Source organism: Pseudoliparis swirei, chromosome 18, assembly GCF_029220125.1.
Source record: "Pseudoliparis swirei isolate HS2019 ecotype Mariana Trench chromosome 18, NWPU_hadal_v1, whole genome shotgun sequence".
Taxonomy (NCBI): Eukaryota; Metazoa; Chordata; class Actinopteri; order Perciformes; family Liparidae; genus Pseudoliparis; species Pseudoliparis swirei.
Window position 1 is genome coordinate 15,531,457 of NC_079405.1, and position 19,817 is coordinate 15,551,273.

At 40.2% G+C, this 19,817-nt stretch overlaps 1 protein-coding gene across 2 annotated transcripts in view; it reads left to right on the top strand.

Annotated features, from left to right (window-relative positions):
- Nucleotides 1-19,817, top strand: part of srgap3 (SLIT-ROBO Rho GTPase activating protein 3) — a 54,220-nt gene that overhangs the window by 10,999 nt on the left and 23,404 nt on the right. The window contains exons 2-6 of one of the 2 annotated variants that reach the window (XM_056437872.1): nt 2,254-2,449; nt 10,227-10,389; nt 12,443-12,505; nt 17,111-17,296; nt 18,921-19,049. In XM_056437872.1, coding sequence (XP_056293847.1) covers nt 2,254-2,449; nt 10,227-10,389; nt 12,443-12,505; nt 17,111-17,296; nt 18,921-19,049 — 737 coding nt within the window. Of the gene's footprint in view, nt 1-2,253; nt 2,450-6,150; nt 6,167-10,226; nt 10,390-12,442; nt 12,506-17,110; nt 17,297-18,920; nt 19,050-19,817 lie in introns of those variants that run through there. The other variant, XM_056437873.1, reaches the window with a different exon arrangement.

Sequence of the window (19,817 nt, forward strand, 5' to 3'; positions counted from 1 at the left end):
TCAGGTCTACATTTACATTCTCCTCAAAGATTGAAAATAACCACAAAGGGGTCCCTCACTTTGTATAAACTGCTGACAGTGAAGCCACTCAAAGAGCTGGGAATACTTAGGGAATAGTTTTCCAACTGCTCATGGTTTCTTAGAAGGAAGGGCACACTACTGGTGTGCGTCACCTATTTTTCCAAACTCATCTGTCAAATGTAGAGCTGCAGCCTGTTCAGAGTTCCCTTTTTGTGAAAGACTGTTTTCAAAAGTCCTCCCTGTCACTCATGCACATCGGTGCACATTTTCTTTTTTAAAGAAAAATAACAGAAAAAAACCCCTCTGCATACAGTGAACATACTGTAAGTGCATGTCTGGGACAGCCAGTTGTTCCCATCCGGACTGAAGCAGTTGAGTGGTATCTCTCCCTGAGCTCTGGTTCAGGGCTCCCATTAAAAACGAACAGAGTCCTAAGCCGTCAGCGCTGGGAGGGAGAGGGGGGCCTCTGGATGAAGGAGAGGGCTGGGACAACGGTTAACCACAGAGGGAAGCATGCCGCTCGAGGCTGAAGCCAGGTGGCACAGCATCACAGGGAGAGAAAAGGCTCGCCCCACAACATCACAGTTTCAGTTCAAATGGCAAGCTTCCCTTATGAAGTACAATTGATACCCTCAACAGCATGGATCAGTCTGTCACTACAGTGGTTGCACCACTCAGTCGGCAGTTCATCTGCCATGGCTCAGATATGTAGAATATCCATCTTCAGTTCTTATTTTTTAGGTGTATTACTTGCAATGACTCATGTTGTAACTTAAGGATGTTACAACATGCAGTGACTTTCATTTAGGAAGTTACTTTTTTTCCATTTCTGCTTGCAAGTGCTTTACCACGCAGGCCTTTTGATGATACATAAGTAAACAGGAAGTCCTTTTGAGTGGAGGGAAACACTTGATAAGTTAGTCAAATAAATTCGATGCAAAGTATCATGGGATAGATTCTGTTTTCCATTTTATTCATGGCTTTAAATGAAGGAACTCAAATAAAACACACTTTTCTTTTTCCATCACACTGTTTATTTGATGAATTTGCTAAAGACAACACTCAAGAAAACACTAAAAGCATACAAGATCCATGATGACACCACTGCTGGATGTGCTGTAACCTTGACTGCGAGAGTGGGCTTAGGAGCTGCACTGTGGCAAATATTTGTATGTGACAATAAAACTTTTTAAATATAAGATGAACAAACAACATTCTGGTTTCTTATTAAAGATGCTCATTAGTTCAGGAGCTTTCCCCCCTCTTGGGAAGTGACACCACACATCCTGTTTGCAATAGCTTCTTCCATCAGGTTGTGTTTCTGTTCTGCTAAATAGGCCTTTTCCTCTGTTTCTGAGCAGAAACATTACAGCTGATGACAGCACTACAGAGAGGAATTAGGTTTCTCTCTCGGGTTCCAAATGGCATGAAGGATCTGTAGTCTGCTTAGCAGCATCAGGTTCCGGTCAAGGTTACATGTTACTCCTGTACGTGCTCCAAGTGGGAGAGTGCATTAGCGTCTCATAAAATCAGTTTGATCTCACAATAGGTCCACAGTGTAGACGACTATCATACAACATGGGTCGTATTACAGCTTGGCATAGAGCCTCACTAGTCAGTCCAACTCTCAACTATAAGGCGCTTGATGTTTCTGCTAGGAGTTCAATAAAATAGCTCTGAATAACAGCATTTAATGATTCTTAATTATGTTCATCAAAAATGTAATGAACTATAACATTATTAATGATTAATTCAGCAGCTCTGCATGGCTTGTGTGAAGGTTTTTTATTTTCCTGAAGTATTTTAAAGGTGCTGCAAATAGTAAGTTATTTCAATTGATTATTCCCGTCAATCAATCATTAGGCAGCATTTTTCTCGAGATTGGCATTTCCTACAGAAAATGTTGAGGAAACCCTGATTCACAGTGTGAAAGTGTTTCTGGAGTATTTTTTAAAAATATGTCTGTTACTGGGGGATTGATGAATCTATTTGTCTTATTATTTGTCATATTTTTGAATCAGCATCATAAGCCTGCACAGTCTCATTGAGTGTCAATGCAGAAAACCATCCGTCAACATGAAATGAGTATGTGGAAGACAAATACCTGAGAAAAATGTTCTTCAATGGTAAATAATGATAATACTCTTCATAATATGCTTGACAGGTTGTTTATAAACAAAGCAGCATCAACAGTTGACTCACGTCATTTTTGTTTTCTGTTTTGATGGACAGAGATCCGTAACCAGCTGGTGGAACAGTTCAAATGCTTGGAGCAACAGTCTGAGTCTCGTATCCAGCTGCTGCAGGACCTGCAGGAGTTCTTCCGCCGCAAAGCAGAGATTGAACTGGAATATTCACGCAGCTTAGAGAAATTGGCTGAGAGGTTCTCGTCCAAGATCCGCAGCTCCAGGGAACACCAACAGTTCAAGTGAGTTTCCCTAGTTGCCTCATTTGCTGATGAAATTGATGCCTCTACAGAGGTTGTGTTGAAGCTCATTGCTTTGGTTCCACATCTTTATTTCTGCTTTCCAAATGAATACTAGTCAGATGAAAAATTTGAAATGCTGACCTGATTTGCAATTTCTCATTTGTGCACCTACACTAAAAGACTGCTGTTCTTTACTGGGTTAAAGTTAAATTATTGTACATTTTTATTTCAAGCCCTCGGAGGTCAATTTGTGATTTCGGCCTGGACAAAATTAAGTGTAATAAAAAAGTTGCATTATTTTCACACTCATTTTCCTGAATATGTTTTATTTTTTTTATTTTTTTGTGCAGTCTAAATTAGATTTTTGTAAAGCCTTTGTCCCCTTTTCCTTTCATTGTGTACCCAAGCACGGGGACGTGTATGCCAAGTGACTTTATCCTCCTCTAAACACTCACTATTTATATCCTGACTGTAGGACCCTGCCCTGCCTCTAATCACAGTGCCTTTTTAGAACTACACAACAAAACTCTTCAATAGGATTATGCACTATAAGAATATCTATTATTACAGTCAAGATTACACCTTTCAAAGGTCGGCTGGTTCTGCTACAATCATGAGGATGCAGTTCATTAAAGAAATTAAAGACTGTTAAGGACACATAACAAATCCAATGCGGTATGGTAATATTTCACTTAACTTTATAGATAAAAGCTTTCAGTGAAGCTTTCTGATTCATTATGTTTTAAATTACATCCATGATGTACACAACTGTGGGGGTGGCTATGTAGTTAAGAAACATGTATTTTTTCCAAAGAAATAATTTATCGGTGAAAACTGTTATTGGAACTGTATGTGTTTGCTTGACTGTTGGCTTTGGAGTTTTGTATTTGTAGATATCACTGTATTACTGTATTGTTAAGGGATACTAAGGATTAATTAATTGTCAGGGATTAAAATGTGTTTAAGAGTGCTCAAATTATCAACAGTTCATTGCACTTAATTATGCTACATTATTTTGTAGAATTATGTATAGTTATAGTATATACAGTAAATAATGTCCTATTATTTTTCTGGATTTTATTATTTAACAAGTACTATTTAATTAAATACATTCTTAGTCTGTTGAGAGAAATGTAAAGCTAATGGTGAAGTACAAAGGCAAGAAGCATAGATGGATCTTCAGAGTCAAGGTAACAATAATCCACCCGTTGCAAAAAATGGGATCGTCTGCACAGAAACCAGCACTAACACATTGGTACATGACTCACGCAGGGCATGCAGTTAGGCTCGCCACTCCTGAAATTAAGCACCTCTGGCGAACAGGCGAGTTCTATTCAGACTGGAAACTAACAAAGCTGTGATCTGGCACCAGATCTCTGACATGAATCTACCCCAAATTATTTGTACTCTGCCTCCAGGTGTAATTCTTGCAAATGGAAATAGCAGGACTGCATTCCCAACGTTTTCATTTCAATGTTTTAAATCTTGAAATGTGTAATATGAAGAGGTCTGTTTGACTCTCAAATGCTCACTGACCTGCTGCAGGACAATGTTATTACTAGCATGCGCAAACAAAAACAAACAATAACAGGCAATTATTACATTTAATTGGGTTTTATTTCAGGACCTGGGTATGGATCCACAAAAACAGATATACTTGACATCCCGCCTTTCTGAAATGTTGACATCAGTCCCCAAGAAGCTAGTTCACCATATTGAATGATGTCCATTTGGAGAGAAGTGAGTTACAATATGAAGATTATGAAGTGTAATTTATAAAGGCCAACTAAGTGGGTTACAGTTGTTTTCAAAAACCTGTTTTGGAAGTTTGGAGACATGTGCCTCACTTTTCACTGTTAAATTGTAAACTATAAAAAAGTCACTGTTGGTTCATCAAAGTACTTTTCCTTGAATCATACATTTTGGATTTTTATTTTAGTCCAGATATGTTAGAGGAGATGTGCTTCAGTGGGGCGTCTAAGATTTGGATGATAAAAGACAGAACTGTGCTGCTGATGAGGCCGTGGCTTAACCTTTGGACTGTGCAGTTGATCTTATCCACACAGCGAGGAACAGTTGTTAGAAAAACACAGCTAAACCTCAGACACATGTTCTAATAATATTAAACTTCACACTGCGGAGATCGTAGCAGACTGCAGACAGCAGTGCAGTGTCTTGACAAAGGCCCCACACACAGACACACACATCCACAGTATAGTGACCTAAATGGACACTTGTAATCATTGTCTTTTGATGCAAACCCCTGTATATTGATACTCAAATCAGCATATTAAAATTATATGAAATATATGACATAATAATGAAAAGTATTCAACAGTACGTCAACAAAGCGAGCTAAAGAGCCAAACTGAAGCAATGACAAACCACACAGGAAGTGTGGGTGGGCGGCTACTGCACTTGTTTGACATGTATAGTAATACTCAGTCATAATGAAAGTTTGTGTCACGTGTCATTCATACCACACACACACTCTCATACTGTATGTATTAGAATGAACACTTTTAGACTGTTTCCTGCTTAAAGCGTATACTGGCTACATTAAATGTAAACTGACCAATATTTGTTCAAAGTGAACTTTTTAAGCATAAACATGATTGCACCTTGTACCATTAACTCTGAACAGACAGGCAACCGCAAATCCTTGCAATCAGCTGTGACACGCCCCTTACAGTGCCAGTGGGCCTCCGACTTTAGTGCAGTTAAGTTCATGGCGAGCCACCAAAACAACCAATGGGCTTAGGCAAGAAAAACACTTGTTTGTCTCATAAAAACACTTAGTTGGCATAAAGCCCAACCATACAGTCGCACCAGCAAACACATTCAACAATATTTTAGATAGTTGCTTTTGATTCTGTCTGAGTTATTGCTGACTGTGTATTTCATCCCAGATAGCAAATCTGAACTATATCCTTTTCCTGTGTCATTCAGGTTGATCTCTATTCACTATGTGATATACTGCAGAGGAGCACTTGAGGATCAGCCTCGTCTTGTGCCTAGTTAGTCCGTTATCGTTTGAAGGGACATCCAAACACAATAGAGTCATCTTGACCAGTGCAGACTTCCATATGTGTTGGATCACAGCCTACAGTCTGCTGGCTGAACCCTCCCTGTGCAGATTCATTAGTAAGCTGAATGCCACAGTGATTTACAGCTACTGCAGCGACAGCTGCAACGCAGCAACCAGACCAAGGATAATTTTGCTTTTCCACTTTACCTTATTTGTCTCAGTAAAAAGAAACACTGAAGGGTACTGAGATGCTACAGACTGCAGTTGCTGTGTCAGATATGCACCAGTTCCTTTATTTTACTGGTTCACAGTTCCTGAGAGACAACAGCTAACTGGATTATAATTATGGAGCAGACATTTCATGGTATATTGGGGATGGGATTTATAATGTAACACATCAAATTAAAGTGGATTGGTATCATCTGTCTTTCATACAGGCATATTCAGAACATAACATAGCACCATTTAAAAGGCAACTCTTGCAATATTGCTTCGGAGAATAACCTGTCTGGGAGAGATAAGACTGGGCTTGTGCTAATGTCCAAATTGGTCTGTGTGTGTGTGTGTGTGTGTGTGTGTGTGTGTGTGTGTTAATTTATTTGCGAGTGTATCAAAGCAAACGGTTTGGGATGAACTAAGGGAGAAGATTGTTTGGTATCTCTACAGCGCCAGATCTTGGTACAGTACATGTGAGTTATTTTAGTTTTGAAGCAGCTTTTGCTCATTTCCATGTGATGGCTCTGTTCATTTCATGGACAGCATGGTACAGTTTAGAAAATGTATTGATTGATATTCCAGTGTGTTTCTTTTGAGAGCAGTGTGAGGCTGCCTGTAGCAATAATACACTTGTCTTTAGAATACATTATGTCTGCTGCCTAGTTTCAGGTGCTTTAATGGTGCTATGTACACTGGCACCAAACGACGACTGTACATTTAGTCCCATCACCATGGCTGCTCTCAGGATCTTCGAGGTGCAAAGGCTGAACGGTTAAACTATTTCTCTTTCGGTTGGGTTTGTTTGAACACAGTAGCCCATTACCATGTGCAACATCAATAGATTAGCTGGTTTGCAGTTTGTTTTTCAGATCTTGTTAAAGCCTTCAATGACTATATACACTGTGCTACACTCTGCTTTGGCCCCCGTGTCTGTGCAGCTGTGCATTATTAAATGTTGGCAGTGTGTCTGCTCATGAAAAAAGAAAAAAAGTTGCTAAATGATGTGCAGATCAGCGCTGTAGCATATTGACGCCCTGCTCTAAAACGGGCAAATCGAATTTGAATGGCAAAGCTGGCTGCATGTGCACACGTTCCCCTTTTCTTTTGAAACTGTGTTTGGCTCCTTCTCCTTTTCTTTGGCTGTTTCATTGATAAGCAGTAGGCAGGCAGTGTGGAGGGGATTAAAAGCCTTCACAGAGCCGGGTCCTGGTTTGATAAATACACACTTCCTTCTGGAAATCCTGGCTCAGACACATCATAGGCCCTGGGTGATAAGATGGTGGCATCCAGTGCAGCCATGACTAAAGCATATGATATGATATATACCTTTATTCGTCCCACAGTGGGGAAATTTCAAAAATCACAGCAGCGGTGCACATCAGAGCATTAATAAAAATAATTATAAAACACTAAACTAAATAACTAAATACTAAATACTAATACTAAATATACAAGGGGAAAACAAAGTAAAGTGCTGAGTAAAGTAAAGTGCTGAGTAAAGTGTTGAGTTTGCCAGGATCTCCAGCAATCTACTGCAGTTTGTTGTGCAGCCTGACAGCAGCAGGAAGGAAGGACTTGTGGTTCCTCTCCCTCAGACACCGGGGGTGAATCAGCCGGTGGCTGAAGGAGCTGAAGGAGCTGTGCAGAGCTGCGAGAGTGTCCTGCATGGGGTGGGAGGTGTGGTTCATCAGGGACGAGAGCTTTGCCATCATCCTCCCGTATATGCACTGTTCTATATAATGCTTACTTGTTCAGGGTATGCACATTATGGAGACAGCTTGCCATCAGTTCATCCTTGAATCAATGGATTATTGCAATATTCTCCAAACCATACACTCTTTCTTTGTTTCTAAATTTTAAACTGTCTCTGCGTCAGATCTTCTTCACGCCCCTTCATCCATTCACAGAGACAGCGAAGCAGTGCAGAACTTGTAAAAACCACGGAGACAACCAGGCAGTGCTTTGCATGATGAAACAGATGTAATAGGATGCCAGAAAGCTGCACTCGTTTCTCTTCCTTTGCACTTTTCCAGAGGCTCTCAGAGCTCATTGTTGCCCTTTCTGCATGTTAATGATATCCTGTGTATAAATACCGAGGGCATGGAGCCATCCAAAAGCCACCCTTTTGAAGGCTTCTAGATTAATTGACCCGCTGGCTCTTAACCAATACTCAGCCTTTTTTAAAATTCAGCCAGGAGAAGTCGGTACAGAGTAGACATGAATGAGTTTTACTGCATGCTGAAATCGATCCTTTGTGATGGATACGCCTCTATCTCAGAGCCGGTATAGGAAAGGTAGTCTCCCCTTCCCATAAAACAAGTTGAGGAGCTACATTTATTACTGTGTTAAAATACTTCCAAAGATGCTGCTGGTACACAGACCTAATTATCAACCTTCTGCTCCTAATTCCAGTGAAATGAGGACAGCAACTGGGAAAAAGAGATCTTAAGTGTCTACCTTGCCACTTTTAGGCTTAATTAATAATTATTCAAACTAATAACATTGCCATTATTCTCAACTGTAATTAGTTTGTACAGCTAATTAGGACATGTTATCATGATAAAATGTTAAACTGATATTGGGAGCATGACAAACATTATTCCTGCCAAACATCAACATGTTAGCATTGTTATTGGGATATATTTAGCTCCTAGACTGGCTATGCTTAACTGAACTCCTAGCATCTCTCCAGGGACATATATCTTAAAGGAGTGACTTAAAGTGACTGTGATGAACTTTTGAACTGGTTCTGAAACTGTCTCTAATTCATACTGATCAGCTAGAAGATTGGCTATTTCCATATCGTTTTTCTTAACGCTTGTCTTTGATGCCATTGGGTCCGATTCCACACAAAATCAGATGAAATCATGCAGCACATTAGCTCATTCAGCTCAGACTCCAGCACAGCCTCCGGCAGCCACCAGCCACTTGGGAGAGACCCAGATCCGGCTTTTCAGCCGCCTCAGACCTGCAGTCGGAAGCTCTGAAGGGAGGTGGAGACCTCTGGAGAGCGGCTCTCTGAGCTTTGAACCTAAACAAGACTGCACAGGGCAGACCGTCAGATCCGACTGCAACAAAATTAGAGTTTTTTTAAAGGGCTTCTGGTGCTCAGAAACACGACTGCTTTTATCCACCGAGACTGCCAACATCAACACAAAGTGAAGAAAGTAGTTTTAAGCAGCAGATTTAGCACCAGTATTCCATTGAGGACTACAAACACTTTTAACCATCAGAGGGCCAAGGACTTACCTGAACAGTGTTATAATGGAAAGCATAGGAGGATAAAAAAAAGGTACTAAATTGGGCCTGGTTGTGCTTAGGGATGTGATGAAGCATCTCCGACCACTTTTAAGGATTAGCAGAGAGTTGAGGTGCTTATTTGTAAACCTTTCAACGACAAACCACAACTATACATCAAAGAGCTGTATCCCATACAGGCAGATAGATTAGTCAAGCAGAATTGTGATGAAACGAGTGATGGTGACTGAGAGGGTAGAAATAGGCCATCCCAGAGGAGAGAATAGGGTCTACATCAATGTTGTTAGTAAAACAGCCAATTAATGTTCAACTTTATTTTATTATTCAATCTTGATTGCAAGATCAAAATGTGGCTTGCAGTTATAGCTGGATTATCTCGTCTCTATCAAATTACCATAACGTTTTGATAGCAAATTAATTGACTCTCTATGAAATAAACAGATAGATTACGTTTTCTACAAATATCATCCTGTTTTTCGCCCCTAACTGATGCCATGAGAACAATGTGCTGGTGTGTGTGCCCTGATGTAAGTGTGTTTAGGGGCAGAGTTAAGTAAAGGAATAATGGGGAAAGCACTCTGGAGTAGCTAGATATCAACTTCATTAGATGTGATTAGCACCATGGAAGCTCTCTGACGGAGAGCTCTTTGATGTTGGTGATGCTCATCTCTTTTTCTCGACTCGTGAAACCCTATCCCCCACCCTTCTCTGGCTCTCTCCCTCCTTTTCACTCATTTCCCCCTCGCTCTCTTCGTCTCCTCCTCCTCGGGTTGATTGATTGATCAAAACTCAGATAGGATCCAGACAAGGGAATGGGTTTGAAGCGATTGTGTGTGTATGTGGTTTTAAGTCTATGGGCTTTGGTCTTTCTATTTGAGATCACCCGAGGCAGAGACACTTTAAACTGATTATGCAGCAATCAGGGCCCATGACTGTGCATCATTATGGTAAACCAGCATTTCGCATCTACAACAGTTGATGTCTAACACACTGAACTAAGATGGTAAACATGGTTAACATTACACACAGCAGCATCCTAGCATTGTCAATGTGAGCATATTAGCACACTGATGTTAGCTGTAAGCTCTGCTGTGCCTAAGTATAGCCTCACAGAGTTGTTAGGGTGGCTGTTGACTCTTAGTCCTGTTTAATTGAGCTTTTTTGTTACTGTGCTTCATAAAACTGAACATTTAAAGCCAATGACCCATGAGTTACATCACCACCTGTTCATGCTATGACATTCTAACAGCCCTGTATTTTTCTTGTTTTTTTCAGGAAAGACCAGCACCTTCTGTCATCCGTAAACTGCTGGTACTTGGTGCTGAACCAAACAAGGCGAGAGAGCCGTGACCATGCCACCCTCTGTGACATCTACACCAACAATGTCATCGTCCGCTTGGCCCAGATTAGCGAGGACATCATCCGCCTGTTCAAGAAGGTCAGTGAAACTATCATCCTTCCCTCTTTGTTTACTGCTACTCTCTTATCACTAGTGCACACCATGTGTTAGAAGGACAAAACAAATACCAAGCAATGTGCTTAAAGCTTTCATTTGCTGAACTTTGGCCCTCTTTGTTATACCTTGGTGTTGCCATAAAGTTGAACTTGCAAGGTTCAAGTTGCAGCAGCGAAAGTGAAAGCTTCTGCTACGTTTGGGTTTAATTTTGGCCTCAGCATATTTATTGATTTAAATAAATGTGGTGCTTTGAGCTCTTTCTCAAGGCTCATGGATTCAGTAGATTATGGTTCAGTGCTGTCTGACCTGCAAAACAGCATGGGTAAGAGTAAGGCGAAGAACCCCTCACCCAACTCTCTGCAGCCCCTACAAGTGTGAGCAACATCTGGCTCACTGTCAGCACATAGCAGAGACGACTGACGCCTTATCCCAACATCAGAACCCTGTTGTCAAATTACCAAAGGACAGCACTGGCAACTCTTCCTGATCTTGCCATCTGTACATTTGGATGGCCAGTGATACTATACTATAGTCCTAAGTAACTGTTTGCTTGTGGTGTCCCAAATATTCATTTGAGACCATTAAACTTACCTAAAGCCTATTTTACTTGATGGGTTAGCTGGATAACTAGCAAGCTAATCATTGTGCTACACAGATTTTGGTCTTTGGCAGATAGAACAAATCCTCAAATGAAATAGAATCTATAAAATAAAACCTACAGTAAATAGCCACTCAATGAAACGTACCAAAACAAACTAAGCAGAGACCCCAATGATGTAAAACCATGAGTTTCATTATCATACCACTACATGGTAACATTAAAGACACATTCATTTACAATATGAATGTAATAGAAGATTATTGTCACATTGTGGAGAGCAGCCCAACCAGCATCCATTTGTGATTGCACTGACGACATTGGTTTTGGTATCAACCTTCCTCAAACATCACAACTTCCCATAGCTCTACAGTAAGAGGTGTTTCTTCTGTTTTTTAGTGTCAGACCATCACACTGAAACCTTCTGGTGCTGTTGAGTTGTCTTACCTTTTCTTGTCTTCAAATAATGGCTTCATGCTTCTCTCCCACACAAACACAAACAAGATTCCCGGTCATTTAGCGTATTTCTCCAGTCCAGGGTGTGTCACACGTTTTTGATCACAAGACATGCTTGCGGTGATGTGACTGTGAAAATATACAGCTGCAAAGTGTGCATAAAGCTGTGAGAAGAAATAATCATGTCTTCATGAGGTGGTTCCTGAATCTTTTAGCACAGTAAAACATCAGTAGACTATAGTGTCTGTCTTTGTCAGAGGATGTCACACATTGTTATCACCCATCGACAAATGTACAAGCTCACTTCAAAGTGCAATAATCACAGGAAGTTGAATGTGCATGTGGCATTGCTCGTCTTGGCTGTTGCACACTAAGTAGAGAGTTACAGTTAGTAAGTGTGCCATGTACATTTCAAAATATGAAGTACTACTGATATATTCAAAACACAAGAACACAGGTTGCTTGTACACTGTACAATAGATATGTGAGCCTCAGTATTACTATAAATTTTGGGAGCAGTGTCCTCCATATTTTTTACGAGAAGAAAGAGCTGGTTGGATTGAGGAAGTGGGAAAACGGATGTACTTTAAGTTTCAAGCTTTAGATAATAACATTTAAATTCAAATAATCATACTTAAATGAACAATTATGACAAGTGAAAACAACTATTCTCAGTCAGAACCTCTGGGGTTGTAGCTCATAACTCGCCCACAACCCAGATTGTTGGAAGGAGAATGCCTGTATTGACGGGGTTTATCTTTTGATGGAAAGTGGAAATTCTGTCCAGAGTCATTAGGATTCATCCTTTGATGTCCTTGAATTGTTTCCAAATTCAGTGGCAACCCATTTAGTAGCTGTCGAGATATTACCTATGACTCGGCAAAGTAATTGTGTCAGCATAACCGACCAACAGGTCCCAGCTGAAGTTTCTCAACATTATTTGTGGTCTCACCCCTGTTATTTCTCATTGCTGTGTTTTAGAGCAAGGACATTGGGATCCAGATGCACGAGGAGCTGGTGAAGGTGACGAATGAACTCTACACTGTAAGTAATACACAGTGTCTGCTACTGATCGATGCCTCACACCTTATCTCATCTCTGAGCTCATATATTACATTTTCTTCTTTTATTACCTTTCCTTTTAAATTTTGAACAACGCTATAGCTTTCCCGTACTGAGTGTAAAAGTTCAAAAAGTTTCCTTGTCAGCTAATGTCTGTGTGACCTAAAAGCTAAGGCAGTTTGGTGCAATGACACAACATATATCCTGCAGTACCTTCATGAAAGTCATATGTTCTTTTTCCCAAAGTATTGATTCAACCTCAAGGTAATTTTGGAGGATGCAATTTGTGATGCTGTATTGTATTATACTGAGGGGGAAACTCATGAGAACGTGTTACATAATGGGTTTTAAATTGATGTTGTATGATAGAGACTTTGTGTTATTCACTACCTTTGCACACATGTGGTTATCATGATGATGATTGATGATGATACGTGAGAGAAAGAAAGGGGCTGCTGTGAAATGATGACTTGATGGAACACAACTTGTCTCTCTTAGTGCTACAGTTCCTGAGCTTCAATCACTTTCACATCTGTTGGTTCCCTCAGCTCTGGTTCTCTTCAGAGGGCAAGGGTTTTCTCTTGGAAATACCTGCCTGCAATAATACATGACTGTAGCATCTGTTAGACTGTTTGGATAATTTGTGTAGAGAGTGTTTGAGGACAAAATAATAGGTAGATTGCATATTGCACATCTTCTTCATAACAATGGACTCACTCTTTCACTTCAGGTCACCTGTTCCAACTCAGTTGTTTTGTTGTTTCGAATGTCACCGCTTTGCTTTTCTCTTTGGATAGTCAGTTACAATCATGAACAGTTTATTTTCTGGTTCAGTATGCTCTCTTATTCTTTGTTATTGTTATGTTGAAGCGGTCTTTCGTCTTATTTTGATTTGCCAGTTGAGAGAAATGTAGTTCATATCATTCCCTTCTCGCAGCTTCCACGCAGAGCAAACTCTTGGGCGTCCTGCAGCTGCTTCCAAAACATTTGAATGTTAAAAAGGTGCTTATTTTAATCATGGATGGATGTGTCCTGTAATACTTTATAGCCATGAAGTTTGGTTTTCAAAAATCAGTACAACGGAATAAGAGGGCAATATTGAAGGCAGTGTGTCTTCCATACCACATTTTCTCAGATGACACCCCATTTAAATACAGAATTAAACCGTGTTGTTACAACACTGTCAGATAACACCAATTAAGTAAGATTATTTTTCTAATCAACATTGTGGAGCAATTTGTTTATCTTCACCATTTCTTCGACCATTCACAGTTGTATTAAATACATTTTTATGAAAATTGGTAAGACCTGAAGAACAGAATTGTTAATAATGGGATTTCCTGAACGAAACCCTGCAGATAGATGAACATATGTCAGGGATTATGACTTACTGTACAGGTGCTGCACACTTCTTATTGAAGGAGGCATAGTACCCAAAAACCTGGAGAGCTCCAGGCAACTTCAGCAATCTTCTGCCCCCTACAGTGAAACAGAAGAGGTGGCAGAGCTGCCTTATATAGTAAAGTATGGCTTATTCATCTGTGCAATGTGATGAAAGTCAAACTGCCAAAGGGCAGCGCTGGCAACTCTCCCTGATTGTGCCATCTGTACATTTGGATGCTGCAATAGATCACCATTATGGAAAGCAAGTGCTGATTAAAATGCTTTTTCATTACATTCATTTGCATTTTAAAAGGATTGTGTAATTGGCTAATTATTTAAAAAAGGCTCAAATGCAATTATTTGAGTAACTTGTCAGCCATAACCAGATTGGTTTTGAGTGTATTTCGGGTTCATTGAAACATATGTAATTATTGATATCTTTATATTTTTCTGTTTCTGTTTCCCCGATCTACTTTCTCAGGCTGAGGACAATGCCGAATGAGAAAACTGACTCTCTTCTCATTTTCTACTTGGCCTCAGTTGCAGTCTGGCAGAACATTTTAAATCCAAATGTCCAATCCAAACATGAGGATTGTGGGAGTTATGTGAACCTTCGCAGCGAAGGTTAAGAAATTGATTATTGTTGCAACAACACAAATATCACTTCCTATCAAATTAAAGATGTTAGACGATAATCACATAGTACTTGTAGTATCACTCTAGCGATCCATTGCAACGTGTCCATATTTATAGGTAGTTCCTTGTTTTGGTATTTCTTTATGATTCTTTTCTTTTTTTTCTTTAAAGGTGACAATCATTGATTAAGGGATTGCCTCCACACTACACCTAACATGGGGACAGCTGAGCCATTTTAATTTCCTGCTGCACTGACTTAATATCCCCTTTGGGATCAATACAGCTTATCTTATCTCTCTGCTCGGCCACCTTGTGTCTGATGTCTGCTCTTCAGTCTAATACTCGGTTATTCTTTTGTTGACAACATTGGCAATATCTCCTTCAGACCTGGGTGCTGGTTCCATTCATGTACGCCTTTGTAGTTCAGTCATTGTTTTCTCAGCAGTATTTACCAACATTTACTCACTGCTTGTTAGTGCTAAAAAAGTAAAATATAGCAGCTGTATAATTATTGAGATATATATATATATATATATATATATATATATTGTTTAGAGCCTGTTTTCACTCTTTAAAGTAGGTGTTTTGAAGTGGTCAGAAAAGAGAGTATTTTAACGGGAGATAACGAGGGAAAGAAGTGCAACAAAGCTCCCCAGTCAAAGTGGAACCAGGGACGTTGTGGTTAGTCAGGGGCTTAAATGCCAAGCATATTTGGATGTACGTTGAAAAGCGGTATCTACTTTCTCTTACTGTTGGGTTTGTTTCACCAACTCAGAGACTGCAGGAGTTAAATGGCCTGTGGCTGTCGTCAGAGGACTCAACTAAACACACACCTCCTGTAGACACAGCTGAAGCTCAGTCTTCCTGCAAATTAGTTTGTGTCTTTAGCTGCAGGTTCTGTAGTCAGATGGTTAAACGTTGGCTGCATGGAAACATAGCAAGTTTTCAGAGGAATTTGAAAGGAAACGGTTTTACCGCCTGGGGAGAAAAAGTGTGTTAGCCAAGTTTCTTTCTTCGTGGAGTAGCACCGCTTAAGTCAAGCTTTGTGAGAATATTTACTCAATATTTATTTTACTTTCAGGTGTTTCCCCTGCAGCGTTTTGTCACTCTTCTGTTCTTGTTTTTATAAGAATTCCTTCACTGCATGGAGAGGAGCACTTTTTACTCACAGAGCACACATGGGAATAAATAGAGCCTCTTCAAGTTGCAGCACTGGTAAATATTACTATCACAGGGTTGGAGGTCAGTGGATGATTATAGCAAGTGACCCAAACAGGGATTTGATGAGTAGTTATCGTAGAGATAAAAGGAACCCCACTGCTTTAGTTCAGCACCAAGTGATCGTTACTCACAGGAAGCAAATCAATTTCCGTTCATATTGACGGTCCTGAGATGCTCATAGAAAATTCCAAATACTTGCTCACATCTGGACGTTCCTTTACGAGGCTTAAGAAAGGACTTCCAACAGGAGAGACATTCCCAATGAGCATCTGGGGCGAATTAAAGACGCACGATACTTCCGTCCTGTCTAATGAGGGGTTTCTGTCACTTCAGTCTTGTCATTTCCATGTTGTTGGGGGAAGGAGGGGGGGGGGTCTGAGTAGAGATCAAAGTGAAGAGGTAACTGCAGAGAACAATGCTGTCACTGCTGCTCAGAAGAACTAGAAATGAACAAGTGTGGGGTGATGAAGAGTTACAGCAGAAGTGATGAGGCTGGGAAAGCCACAGTAAGGAGGGGATGAGGGAGTGAGTTGAAGGCTAAACCACACACACCCCTGAGCCCCTGGATTCACTTGAAATTCTCCACATGTAGTGACATCTGTGTTACCACTGCATTGACTCCCAAATTGATCCACCAGGCCAACATGAAAAAGCTCAAATCAAACCAGATTTGGGGAGGAAATGACACTGAGGGCCTTGACAATTGGGATATTTCCTTTTTATCTCTGTACTGTTGGTTGAATCATTGGAGGGAATATGGCAGTATCGATTGTGTTTCTGTTGATTGTTGTGTGCGAAAAGTATACAAGCCCAATGATTTTTGTCCGTGTTTGTTCTACAACGAAGCTTGTTAAACTATCTGTCTCACTTCTCAATTGACCGACCTTATACTTTTTGTGAAATGTGGTATCCACGTCCATTTCCAAACTGAATCAGGGATTGTTTACATGTCCGATTTCTGCTTCATATTGGCTGGCTAATTAGAAATATAAAGGATGTATACTGTAGATGTCATACAACAACTTCTACATCACTAAAGAGAGCATTAGTCTACTCACTATTTCTTATTGTTTTTTGGACTGTAACAATTATTTTCCTGTTTGATTAATATCAGGATTCTTTTTTAATTCATCGTTTATTAAAAAATTAAATAAAAAGTCGGACAAAGAATAGCAGCTAATCCTCACTTTCGAGAAGCAAAAACAATAACATATTTTTAATGTTTTAAAGCAATTCTGCAATAATTAAAATAGTTGCCAAATAATTTTCTGTTAATCGACTAAATTAATCACCATATCGCTGCAGGCGTTTTGCAATGTTTGAATATCTGTTATGCTTCTGCTGCAGGTGATGAAAACCTACCACATGTACCACACTGACAGCATCAGTGCAGAGAGCAAGTTGAAGGATGCTGAGAAGCAAGAGGAGAAGCAGTTCAGCAAGTCTGGAGATCTCAACGTCAACCTCCTGCGCCATGAGGACCGCCAACCAAGACGCAGCTTCGTCAGGAAGATTGAGAAGATGAAAGAGAAGGTGAGTAAGGATGGAGGGTGTTGCATGTGTTTACTTATATAGGGCCATTCAGCTTCAAATCCCAAACCATCAGTTGGATATTTAGGCTAGCATAGACATAAAAAGCTGTATAATCAGTATTTTTATGATAGAAGTGCATGTAATTGCTATGTTAAATGTGAAAGGAGTCGCTTATAATGAGGAACCCACAAAAAATTAACACTAAAACCTGCAGTTCCTCATTTGAGCTTTGTAGCATATTAGCCTCCTCTTCTTATTGTTTTGGTTTCGGGCCCTTAACTTATGTTTTGGTCAACCCGTACATATCTCATAACTTCATTGTTGGTCACAGCAGGCAGCTGTATTGATCAATGTATTCTGCATATACTCTCAGACAAACAGACACAGTTAGAGACCATCTGCTGAACACAGTGGCACATTATGTCATGTATTTATCTCAGGAATTAGTAAAGACCAAGAACAGAGCTAACAGGAGAGTGAATATTTGATTTAAATCCAACAGGTGGTCAGAAATTTCATTTGTCTGATCGAATCTGTGGGAAGTTTCCCCAACAAGTGCAGCTTCTCCTCAAAGCTGAACGAGGAGGTTTGAAGGACCAGCTCTATGTGTTGGGTTCACATGGAGAGAGGGAGTGAGACAGATAGACCAGCAGACAGGCAGCAATATAATGTCAGGGAGTCTCAGGAGAATACTGCAGGTCTGCAGCCAGATACTCACTGAGCTAACAGCAGTACTCCCTGCCAACAACACAACTCCCTTTCCATCTTATGCAGATTTCTTCCTCGTACAAAGTCTTCTCTGCTGGCAGTCTAGGGCTGGTGGTCTCTGGAGCACCATGTACTTTAGAAGCGCCCATGCATTTTTTATTCTGGATCTTCTTCTGGAATTTCTAATCCCCTTATCTCTCAGGTGCGAGCAATCAAAAGGCTTTCACATTTTAGAAATACACATTTTCTTAGATGAGAACATTTATACCCTTTTTTTGTCTGTGTGGTAAATATGTAGGCTAACTGAAACCAGCAGCCAGATAGCTTAGCTTAGCATAAAGACTGGAAACGCGGGTATGAGCTTGGCTATGTCCAAAGGTATAAACATCTGCTTACCTTGTTGTTTTTACACTTCTTTTTCTTCTTTGGTACCGGACAACATGATATACTGTGTAGTCTATAATTTTACAGATGCTGATAGTTGGATTGTGTTACTTTTGGACTGCTTCCCCATGTTTCTAGTTTATAATGCTAAGCTAACCTACTGCTGGCCCTGGCTTCATATTTACTATACAGACTCAATCTACTCATCTGAACGTCTGTCTGAAAGTGAATAAGTTTAGAAACCAAAAGGTCAGACTGTTCCTTTGATGCTGCATATCACTAACCTATAATACTTAAGTGTTTAGAGACAGAATAACAACTTAAGCCTGGTTGTGGCATTTAACACATTACTATCTAGAAGCAGCTTCTCTGTAGCCTGAATCTCCAAACTTTCCCTGCCATTTATACCTTTCCCAAGGCTGGTCCCAAAGCTGGCGCTGCCTGAGCACACCCTCGAACACTTCCTACTGCTTCATTTCCCTGCACTGATATGTTCTCCCCTCATTTGCTCTGTCTCTTCTCTCCTCCCCAGAGGCAAGCGAAGTACTCAGAGAATAAGCTGAAATGCACAAAAGCCCGGAATGACTATTTGTTGAATCTGACAGCAACAAATGCAGTTGTGGCAAAATATTACATCCATGACGTCTCTGATATGATTGATGTAAGTATGCACTGGGCACATGTGTTTGTTTATATCTCTCAGCTGGGATTTCTGATGTTGATTTAACGCTACCGCTTTCCTCACCATCTGTTCCTGAGTCTCATTCACTCTCCTGTTAGCTGTTTGTTTTCAAGCTGCTCTGTTGTCCCCACGGAATGTATTTGCCATCATTATTAATTTCTGCACAACAAACTTAACACTGATATGCTGGTAACTGATTTCTGTTGACATGAGTAAATTTTTGACTGATTATCTCAAGGAACTCCATCGGTGTTGATTCCTAGTCCCCATTCATTTGTTTTCATTGATGCTGCTTTTGGGAGATTCGCTGGGTCGAACACAGCGTGCACTTGTGACTGCCTCAAACTGACACCAAGTAAAAGACATGACGCCAACACATGCCGACTCACTCTCTACCGTCCATTGTCTGTCTTTATGTAGTCTCCCCTTTAATTGGTCAGATTAGAGGGAGCAGCCTTTCTAACTATATATTATTATATTATTATATTATACTATTATATTCCCTTCGCTAGAAACCTACAATAATATCTCCATTTTGTACGTCCAAAAACAATACAATATATCAAACGTTTGAATATTAAGCAACTGTTATTCAAAATATGAACCAGTAGCACTGCTGGAAAGTGTAATTACCAGTGGTTTATTAGTGGTTTGTTCAGCAGACCACTAATGGTTGGAAGATGATCAAAGTCAGCTGGTGATCAGAGGCTGTGTTTATGCAGGCATGAATGCAATTAATGTGGTTGG